The sequence below is a fragment of the Alnus glutinosa genome, chromosome 9, assembly GCF_958979055.1.
Source record: "Alnus glutinosa chromosome 9, dhAlnGlut1.1, whole genome shotgun sequence".
Lineage (NCBI taxonomy): Eukaryota > Viridiplantae > Streptophyta > Magnoliopsida > Fagales > Betulaceae > Alnus > Alnus glutinosa.
Window position 1 is genome coordinate 27679803 of NC_084894.1, and position 11212 is coordinate 27691014.

The following is an 11212-nucleotide window of genomic DNA, read 5'->3' on the forward strand; positions in this document are numbered from 1 at the left end:
CAACTCTAATTACTTTTTTTTTTATATTTGTTTTATAATTAATCATTAGATTTGTTTTCTTACATATGGACCTTAAATATTCAATGGTTAATTTTAAAAAAAAAAATTGTTAGAATTATATAAGGGTCGCAAGAAACATTACTCATTTTTATTACAACTTATTAATATGTGTTTGCATATCATGCGTGTTAAAATTTTGGAAAAACTATACAAATTCTTCTCAAACTATCACTTAATTGTCAATGTCCAAAAAAATTACTAATTGTGTCAATGTCATTCCAATGACAAAAATATTCTTCATAAAATTATAAAAAATTTAAAATTATAAACAAAAAAACAAATTTAAAATATTATGGAAAAAAATGGTTAAAAATCATTTTTGTTTAAAAAAATGTAAAAAAAGAAAACTATTAAAAATAGAAATAAATTATATTTTTTATAAGAGAAAAAAAAATAGGTGGCCGACTGTTTGACAACCTTACATTTGGGGGTGGTTTAAGGGGGTGGTGCGCGGCCCAGGAGTTGGAGGGTGGCCTTAGGCCACCCCCAAAGGCATCTAAGGGTGGCCGCTTGCCAACCTCGAGGCGAACGGGGGTGGCGCGCAACCACCCCAAAGGAATGGCTGCCCAGCCAGCAGCCACTCATTTTCAATTTTCATTTTTTTTTAAATAAAAGTAATTTTTTAAGTTTTAGTTATTTATATTTTTTTATTATGATCGTCATGTGTCACTATTTTATTGGTGTTGACATGATGTTTAAAGGAATCTGTTAAAATTTTTAACGGAATTTAATTTCAATGAGTGATTTGTAAATTAAGCGAATTACAAAAATCTTTGAATTACTTTTAATATAAGAGGAAATGATTTATAATTTAGACTAACCAGATCAATAATGTAATTTTATCCGTAATGAATATGCCCTTGACACGCATGTACCAAATTATCAATCTACTTTCTTTCTTCTTCTATTTTGTTTTTGTTTTTTTTATAAATAAGTATCAAATTCCTTTATTCTCAAACTCAAAGCTATTCACATCCCACTTCGTCTTGTTCCAGTGGTAGTCCCATTAAAGGAGCTTTCCATCAACGGTGACCGATCTACTTCCGGAAATGGATACCGCCAAAAATTACCCATCCACCGTCTGCCACGTGGTGGCCATGCCCTATCCCGGTCGAGGCCACATCAACGCCATGATGAACTCCTGCAAACTCCTAGCTTTGAAAAGGCCTCAACACATTATCGTCACCTTCGTAGTCACCGAAGAGTGGCTCGGCTTCATCGGTTCAGACCCTAAGCCGCCTAACATACGCTTTGCCACCGTACCCAACGTCATACCTTCCGAGGTGGGTCGCGCCAAAAACTTTCCGGGCTTCGTCGAAGCCGTAAGCACGGAGATGGAAGCGCCCTTTGAGGAGCTCCTGGACCGGCTTGAACTGCCGGTGACAGCCATCGTAGCTGACACTTTTGTGGTTTGGGCTGTCGGAGTTGGGAACCGGAGGAATATTCCGGTGGCATCGCTGTGGTGCATGCCGGCGACGGTGTTCTCTATGTTGCACCATTTTGAGCTCTTCGTGCAGCACGACCATTTCCCGATTGAATTGTCAGGTGCGTCTAATATTAACCCTATTCTCGATGAACTTTTCTTCTCTTATTCATATAAAAATTAAAGATTTTTTTTTTCTTTTTTCTATAAAAAAAATTGTATTTTTATGGATATTTTGAAGAGATTTTCTCTTATAAACTCACCTGCAAAAAAAAAATAAAGACTTAAGTAATCGATAGCTAGGATACATTGTAAATTTTTTTGCTTTAGAGGCAAGATTAAAAAAGAGGCAAACATTATAAGGTAAAGTATATTTTTCCTAAAAATAGAGTCGGATTTCGGCAAGAAGTTCCCACACGACCTCAAGAGTAAAAAAAAAAATGAAGTGATTTTTTTATTGCTTTCTTTAATTGAAAAAAAAAAAAGAATTAGAAAAAATTGTCAAATTGGTTCTATGATCGACCTCATAACAAATAAATCCAGTGGTTTCAAAATGAGTTTATAGATCTATATTTGCAATTGACATAATCTTTATAAAATTATAACTTTATTTCCAAATAATAATTATATAGAAAAACTTGTTCAGCAATGGTTGAACCACCACATAGGCCATTTTGGGGGTCGGCCACTTCTTTTGACCAATTCTCAAAGTGTTCAACGACCTTTAATATCTTTAGTCCTTAATATCTTTAGTGGTAGCTTGGCTAGTTTAAAGTCCAGCTTTAATTGGAGTGATTTGGCCACACTTAATGCAAAATTCTTACTTACATTGCTTTTTGTATGCTTTCAATGCCATGTGTTTAATTAAGAGCACGGAGATGAGGTTGTGGACTACATTCCAGGAGTGTCTGCTACACGTATTGAAGATCTTCCCACTATTATGTATGGAAATGGTCAAAAAGTCTTGCACCGATGCTTGGAAGGTGTTTCGTTGGTGTCCAAGGCACAGTATCTTCTATTCACTTCGGTCCGCGAGCTTGAAACGGAAGTCATTGACATTTTAAAAGAAGATCTTCCTTTACCGGTGTACCCTATTGGCCCTGCCATACCTTACTTCGAACTTCAAAAGAATTCGTCTGTAATAGATGCTCACAATGGCGTTAACTATCTCCAGTGGTTAGATTGTCAACCTACAGGCTCTGTCTTGTACGTCTCATTGGGAAGTTTCCTTTCGGTTTCAAGTGCCCAGATGGATGAAATTGCAGGTGGGCTGCAGGATAGTGATGTTAGGTACTTGTGGGTATCACGCGAGGAAACTGATCGGTTTGGAAATGGGGGTGGTGGTGATATGGGGTTAGTGGTGCCTTGGTGTAACCAGTTGAAGGTGTTGTGCCACCCCTCAATAGGAGGGTTTTGGACACATTGTGGATGGAATTCCACGCTGGAGGCTGCTTTTGCTGGTGTTCCGATGCTTACTTTCCCTATAATGGGGGATCAAACCTCTAACAGTAAACGTGTTGTGGAGGATTGGAAGGTTGGATGGAGGGTTAAGAAAGATGTTGGATTTGAAATTTTAGTGACGAGGGAAGAAATCTCAAAGCTTGTAAAAAGGTTCATGGATCAAAAAAGCAATGAGGGGAATGAAATGAGGAAAAGAGCGAAAAAACTTCAAGAGGCCTGCCAAGGCGCAATTACTGAAGGTGGGTCATCTGAAACAAATCTTGATGCTTTTATTAAGGATATTTCGAAAGGCCACGGACATTAAGCCGATCGATGTGTTATGTGCTTTTCAGTGATGATTAAATTTGTAGCCAATGACTAATAATTTCAAGATATTATCAAGATAGTTCATGTGAATTTCGATGGACTACCATTATCATTGTTTAACTTTTTCTTTTTTTTTTCTTCGTAATGTAGAAATTTATAGGGATAATTACATCGTTAGTCCATGTGGTATGCCATAATTATTTTTCACTCCCTATAATTTAAAAAGTGCATGGGAGGTCCATGTAATATGCAATAATTACAAATCGATCCCTACAGTCAAATTTCGTTAAAAATTTTAACAGATTCCGTCAAATGCAATGTCTCGTCATTTTATTGGCAACACGTGGTGCTGACATGTCCATCTTAATAAAATAATATAAATTTATTAAAAAATAAATAAAAATACTTATTTTTTAAAAAAAATTAAAATTAAAATTTAAAAAAAAAAAAAAAAAAAAAAGGTGGCAAGGGGGTGGTCGGGGGTGGCGTGGGGCCACCCCTAGTAGATCTAGGGGTGGCCGCGCACCACCCCCGGCGGCCTCTGGGGGTGGCCCAGCCACCCCTTGCCTGCCAGTTTTTTTTTTTAGAAATAAATAAATTTATTAATAAATTTATATTTTTTTATGAAGATGGACACGTGGCGCCAATAAGATGGCGACACGTGGCGCTGATGTGTAGGGCTAACAGATTCCGTCAAAATGGTGGACGAAAAATCGACTCAGGGAGTAAAACGTAATTATTGCATATCACAGGGACCTCCTATACACTTTTTAAACCATAGGGAGTGAAAAATAATTATGGCATACCACGTGGACCAACGGTACAATTATCCCAAATTTATAACCTCGGTTCGACATATCATTTCTTTTATGTTTTTACCATTTCTTGAGTTGCTACTTTAGAGTAGTTACTTCAAAGCTTGAAATGGAGAAGATCTTGGAGGAGGACGCACCTAGTGGCAATTTTATCTTGGAAAATGTTTGGTGTGTTAATAGATTTTATTACAAAGATATTTGCAAATTATGTGTCTATTTATAATTGGTCAAATAATTAAGAGTGTACTGTTGATATATAAGTTGGCCAGTGGCCAATACAATTATTTAACCAATTATGAGTTGTTTCGTTAGTTTGTAGTAAAAATTGAAACACCCCTAACACAACTCTTTCTTCATTTAATTTATGGACTAAAAATGAGGACAATTAGATTAAATGGTGAAGTTTTATTCCATTTTCATACCACTAAACACATTTTCAATTTTTCACCAAAACAAATAGGTTATTCTAATGTAACCAAGACAGTAGGTTTTCACACACTAACCATGCAAGTGAATTTCTGCATGTGAAAATTAATAAATATTTAGATTGCAGGTGTTATACTTTATAGGCTCGTAGGTTTGAGAACGTTATATAACATCTTGAGTAATTCTAGATGTCATACCCATGTCCTAAAAATGATATAGTTTTTGAAATCACCATTTGATCAAAATTCAATCTTGAATAAACACAAGTTCAATGGTGATTTTAAAAGCTACCTCATTTTTAGATGGACACAAAAGAGACATGTATATGACATTTAGAATTACTCATAACACGCCACATGCAAGAGATTTGATACACACATTCATCATGTAATATTGTGTACATTTTTTTTTTAAATTAATCATTTAATCTGTAGGACTCACATATTTAATAATTAATTTAAAAAAGAGATGTATAAAAAATATATGAGAGATATAAATATATCATTTGTCCACGTGCAATGAGAGCGAGTGAGAGAGATTGTAATTGAATGAAGTACAACACTTCTTCGATGCTAGCTGTTTTTGTCTAAATGAAGGACACTTCCTCCTCTTAGCATAATAGCCTCAACACGAGGTCCCAAGTAGAAAAACCTTTTTTTTTTTTCTTTTTTTTTTTTCTTTCTATTTTAAAGGAAAGTTAAACTTTCATCGATAAAAACAACATTATAACAACAATCACCATAGAGATGAAAATCAACGACCTTAAATGTATACATCCAAACAAGAGTCTAAAAGACTCAGTCAAATACAGACAGTTGCTACTAAAAAAACTCAGCCAATAGAATTGTGCCTCTGAGTTAACATAAATCTTTACTTGAACAAGGAGTTGTCACACATTCTGGGTGAAAACCAATGACTAGATTAATACAAGCGCACAACAAACTGTTTGAAGAAACACAAATACAACACAACAGGAAAAACTCAAAAACAGAAGCTGTCGTTCGGGAAAACCGCCATCAGAGTGTACACACGCCGCCACCAGAAGATGCCCTACAACACCCAATCACCATAAACCTCCGATCACCACTAGACACAGCAAAAAATCCTGTTTGTGGCCATCATGCGCAACCCAAAACAAAGAACGACCTAGGCGCATGATGACCACGCGCCAAACACAGAATGTCTGCATGGCCGTGAAAGGCAGCAGAAGCACTGGAGACCGACGGTGAATCAAGGTTGAGGGCGCGTGCCCAGCAGAAGATGATGGAGACTCATAGATCTAGCCTCCAAAAATCTGTCAATTGAAAAAATCAGCCAAAATCTCTGTCGTCGATACGCCACTGAAGGATCTCTCCCTTCCAACACTTTCTCCAGTGAGTTCACCTGCCAAAACAAACTAAAAACAAGAAAAATGCAACAACCACCACAGAATCTACACCGGGGGAATAAAACTCCACAACCTTAATGGTTGGGAGTCTCTAACTTGACCGATAAGACCCGGAAGGACCAAAAGCTACCTTAGCTTAAGAGGATAAGGGGAACAACAACAAAGCTGGGGAGGGGGAGGTGGCTTAAAAAGCCTCTCCCCGGTAGAAACAACGCCCTGAGAAGAAGAAAACTAGAGGGATTTTAGAGAGAGAGTTTTTTTTTGCCCAAGAGAAGAAGTTGTTGAGTAGAAAAACCTTGATGGGACACAGAATCCACTCTCATAACCCCTATTATTACTCTTAGTTCATTTTCTTTGGGAAAAAATAGCAAGTGATTCGGATCCGATTTGATGAGGTTTCGAGAAAAACGAAGTCTCAGCATGTCTAATTACACCAAGACCATTCAAAACGACTAGTAACGGTAACAGTTCCAGCTGTTTCGTGGTTCTATTACCTCGTTTTTATTATTTTTTATTTTTGGATGAATGTTTTTTTTTTATTATTAATTTTTTTTTTCAGATGACAAAATAACATCGAGTCAGGAAAAAAAACGAAATCAAATTTAAAAAATTCCTAAAAATGAGAGTTTTTGATTTTTAACCTTAACCTTTTGAGTCTCGTGCAGCCCTTTGCACGGTAAGAGTATTGACAACAGCTTCCTTATAAAGGTTCCGTTCCCTAAATTTTAGGAAAAATTTCAAGAAAGTCACAAAAAGCCACCTACAACAGTTTTCTTATATTTTTCTGTTCCTTGGGAATGTTATAGTGCTTCCCAATGCATTTGGAAGCACCGTAGCATTCCCTTAGCTTATTATATTCATAAAAAAAGTTATCTCTCCTCTCACATAAATAATCATAACTAAAAAAATATAAAGAAATAGTAAAAAAAAAATATATTTTATTAATATAGGGAAATGTAAAGGGAATCTATTGTGGGGTGTTTTTTAATAGGGAAGCAAAAAGTAGTTTTTTTTTTTTTGGATGAATTAATACTTTTATAAACCAAACACTTCAAAGTACAATCACTCTAGTAAAAAACTGGATGCACCCCATTCAAACTGGGAACAACACAAACCAACCAGCCGAGAGCTTACAACCCAAACCAGAAACAGTTCATCACAACTCAAATCTACAATGTAACCTCTCTCCCTACAACAGGAGACAACCACCTAAGGCAAAAGAGCAGAACCTACAACTTCCAATGCTTTGAGAGCCTATCAGAAAGAGAAGAACTCTTTGAACCTTCTGTTGTGCATTACTCGTGTCCTAACCTTCCATTTGATACGAGCAGCAAGGGCTTCTTTCGACAGAGTACCCCTGATTTCCCCACTCTATATAGATTCCATTCTTGAATAAGCCTCTGATTAAAAACCTTATCTTTGAAGCTGCTACTAGCCAAAATATTTGTCTTCACCTCCCAGATGATTTGAGCTATAATTTGTTCCTCAGAACGGGGAACATTCCCATGTAGTAAATCATTACGTTGCCTCCATATATGATATATAGAAGCATCCAAACAAAGTCTGCAAAGGGTATTCCAAAGACTTTTTCCTTTAAGAGCAGATGAACTCCACTCTGCAATGTCCTCCCAAGCCTGCTTGGGATAACGAATAAAACAGGTAGCAATCACCCTTTTCCACACCCTACCACTGAAGCTACAAGAGAAAAACAGGTGGTCTCTACTCTTCAAGTAGCCATAACAGAAAGGGCTGAGAAGATTGTCTCCATACCCCCAAAGACTCATCCTTTCCTTGGTGGGAAGAGCATCCCAAAAGACAAGCCAAAGAATGAATGAGTGTTTAGGAATAGCATGAGAAAACCAGATTGTGTTACACCAAGAAACAGTAGGGAACTTGTCTCTAAGTACCTCCCAAGTCTCAGAACAGGAAAAAAATTCCCTATTTAGACGTCCAAACAGGCATGTCACTTCCTCCAATACTCACCTCCGGAAGTCTACTTTGGATGGCAACAATATTGTTAGATCATGCACCCGTCCAAAACAATAGAGAAGCTAGGAGAGGAAATACAGGCCTTAATCCAACCAATAAAATTCGAAGGAGCTCCAAAACAACCGAGGCAATGGAGAAGAAACTCCCAACTCATAGAATCATAAGCTTTCATCAAATCCTCCTTTAGAGTACATCAAGGAGGCCCCTTATCTCTATGATACTCATTGACCAAAGCGGAGCCAGAAGAATATTTCCACCAATACTCCTGCCAGGGATAAAAGCCCATTGATTCGGACTAACCACCTCAACAAGACCAGGGAGCAATCTGTTGGCCAACACCTTTGTGATACATTTATAAATCACATTACAGCATGAAATAGGTCTATACTCTCCCATGGATGATGGGTTCCTCTTCTTAGGTACAAGAGTAATTATGGTAGAATTCACTTCTTTAAGAAGCTGCCCAGAACCAAACAATTCCAGAACCGCATCTTCAACACATGCACCAACCACAGACCAAGCTTTATGGTAAAAACTGCCCAAAAAACCATCCGGTCCAGGAGCCTTGTTACCCTTCATAGAGAACATGACCTTCCGGATTTCGTCCCTAGACACAGCAGCCCCCATACCAGCAATGCTCCTATCAGAAAACCGATTCTTGATAAGAGAATACGAAGCAAAAATAGTTTTGTTATTTATATTTAGGAAAAATAGTTGAAAAGCTGATGTGAAATGAAATGACAAGCCCTTTACGTACACGCATACTGAAGAGCCAACTTTATATCTCCTTGGGAATAACTTCAGTTCGGACTTGGCAGAAACCAAGCCATTTTTGCCCTATAATAGAAAACAGATACATCAGCACATTACACTAAATGAAAATATGCAAAATACATACAAGCAAAATCTCCCTTTCTCAAATCAATCGACAAGCAAAGCTCCAAAGCCTCCAATTACTGTGCAGTCTGCAAAGCCCCTGTCGAACCGTCCCTGCCTCGCCGGAAGTCAGTTCTCCAGCAACCAGTCGACGACCCATAATGGGACGTCGCCTCCTGCTCCTCCGGCCATCGGGTCCTCTCTCTATTCGTCTCTCTCTCTCTCTCTCTCTCTCTCTCTCTCTCTCTCTCTCTCTCTCTCTCTCTCTCTCTCTCTCTCTCTCTCTCTCTCTCTCTCTCTCTCCGACAGCATCTCTCTCTCTCTCTCTATTTCACTCTCTCCCCTGATCTCACTCTCCTGATCTCCCCCTCTCGAACCCATTCAGCGCATCTCCGGTGTTCTCAGCTCCGATCGGTGCCAACCCCGTTCCACAGGAACTGCCGGACCGTCCCTGCCTCGCCGGAAGTTGGTTTTGGCCACCGAAAATCGGACCTCCAGCCACTGGTCGACGACCCATAACCGGACCTGCTCCTCCGGCGCTAGCCCACCGTCGATCGGATCCTCTCTCTCTCCCCCGATCTCCCCCTCTCGAACCCACTCTCTCACTCTGCCTCACCGTGTCCCGGTGAAAAGGAAAGAAAAAGAATAGAAGAAGAAAGAACGAAGAGAAGCGATTCAGTACATCAGCAGCATTTCAGTTTTTTGGTTTTAATTTTTTTAGCTGACGTGTCAACTGGTTATTGGTGGGCAAAAAACCCATGTTTTCTGCCATGACCGGACATAAGGGGCTCTCTATGTCCTTTAGTTCTCGACATGTACCAAAATTCCAAATTAACAATTTAAATATCAAGTTTAATAAACCCGCGAATTTGATAGTATGAAATTTTCAGCAATAATAGTCAAAATAATTATTAAAAAAGTAAAACTTTCTATTTTAGTTTTTTTTTTTTTTTTTTTTTTTTATGTTTTCTCCAATAGATTTTCTATCCTACCCTCTGCTTGTATTTAAATATTATTTTGTATGAAAAAAAAAATATGAAAGAAATAAGGAGAAAGAGAAAGAAAGAAAGGGAGAGAGAAAAAAAAAAAAAAAAACTCTTTGTAGTGTAAATAGTAAATAGACACTAATAGTAAATAGGAAGTGTCTATTTAAGAGAAATGCTCTGCTTCCCAAATTTTTATCTTTAAAAGCAGTTTCCAAATGATGTGTCATCATCCTATGAGATTGTGAGACTTCATTTGAGAACGAAATTTTAGAAAAAGAATTTGGGATGTGTAGCACTTCTCATTGGATTATTATAAACCATTTGACTTTAAGAAAAAAAAGGAAGATGTAGGCCATGCTTATAGCTCTCGCTTTCTCTTTTGGTTCTTGCCCATTTTTTAAGGCCTCGCTAGCATTTGTCTCTTCTCTTTGTTTCTTCTTCAATATTCGCAGACCGACGACGAAATGTGGGTTTCTAACACCATGGCCACAAGAGTGGAGAGATTTGAAAATTAGCAAAGCTGGGTGGGGGACATGATTTGGATGTAATAGTTAATTTCAAACTTTATCGAAAAGGAAAAATGAAGGTCGCAGAAAACCCAACAAAAGAGAAGAAGAAAACTAAAGAAAGAAAGAAAAGAAAGAGAAGTGCGTCGCATTATGGAAGAGAATTGGAAGATGGGAGGGTAGATGCATGTGGTGTCTGGTAAAGAGTACGTGATGGCTAGAATGGGGAGATGCGAAGTTAGCATAGGGAAGAGAAATGTAGAGAAAAAAAGTTACAATAATAATTAATAAGAAAGGAAGTGACGTGTTGACTATTCAAATGGAGAAAAGTGTTGAAAGTTAGCTAAGACTAAGAGTTCAAATTGAATCAAACAACTCTTAATATTTTTATTAAATAATGGTGAAAAAAAGGTTATTTAATTAGTACAATTGATCAACCGGAATAAATATATGACAAATTTGTCCACATTTTCTTTTTCTTTTTTTTTTTGGTATAAACACTCACATTTCGTTTTCACAAACAGCTTGTTTAACAACCGAGTGAGCTCAGTAGTAGCTTTTTTCATTTACAATCTAGCTAGTAACGAGAATAAGGGGTAATTCCGTCATTTTAAAGTAGGATTCTTATGAACTGTTTGGGAACAGAATAAAATAATTATTCAATCCGGGTTTTTTCTAAAACCCATCCACCCGCCCAAAAACCTGGATTTTGACCCGAATTTTGAGATTTCTGGTGGGACCCAGCGCAGAAAAAGTTGACTAAAACAATATTAATATTAATAATTTAAATCAATATAAAATAAAAGAAATTAATATTAATAATTTAAAAAAAAAAAAAAAAAGAAATTAAAAAAAAAAGACAGAGGGGCAGCCACCCCCTTGGGGGAGGCCGCGCGGCCTCCCCCGACTACTGGGGGTGGCCGCGCGGCCACCCCTGACCCTTGGGGGAGGCCGCGCGGCCTCCCCCGAGTACTGGG

At 37.7% G+C, this 11212-nt stretch overlaps 1 protein-coding gene across 1 annotated transcript; it reads left to right on the top strand.

Annotated features, from left to right (window-relative positions):
• The first annotated feature begins 948 nt into the window (after positions 1-948).
• On the top strand, positions 949-3332 carry LOC133878056 (UDP-glycosyltransferase 87A1-like). Its single transcript, XM_062316544.1, has 2 exons — positions 949-1605; positions 2353-3332. The coding sequence occupies exons 1-2, from the start codon at positions 1110-1112 to the stop codon at positions 3246-3248; spliced, it is 1392 nt and encodes a 463-aa protein (XP_062172528.1). The 5' UTR covers positions 949-1109; the 3' UTR covers positions 3249-3332.
• The last annotated feature ends 7880 nt before the right edge of the window (positions 3333-11212 follow it).

Coding starts and splice junctions, on each gene's coding strand:
- LOC133878056 (XM_062316544.1), top strand. CDS start 1,110: ATGGATACCGCCAAAAATTACCCATCCACCGTCTGCCACGTGGTGGCC. Junction 1,606..2,352: donor TTTCCCGATTGAATTGTCAG/GTGCGTCTAATA, acceptor TGTTTAATTAAG/AGCACGGAGATGAGGTTGTG.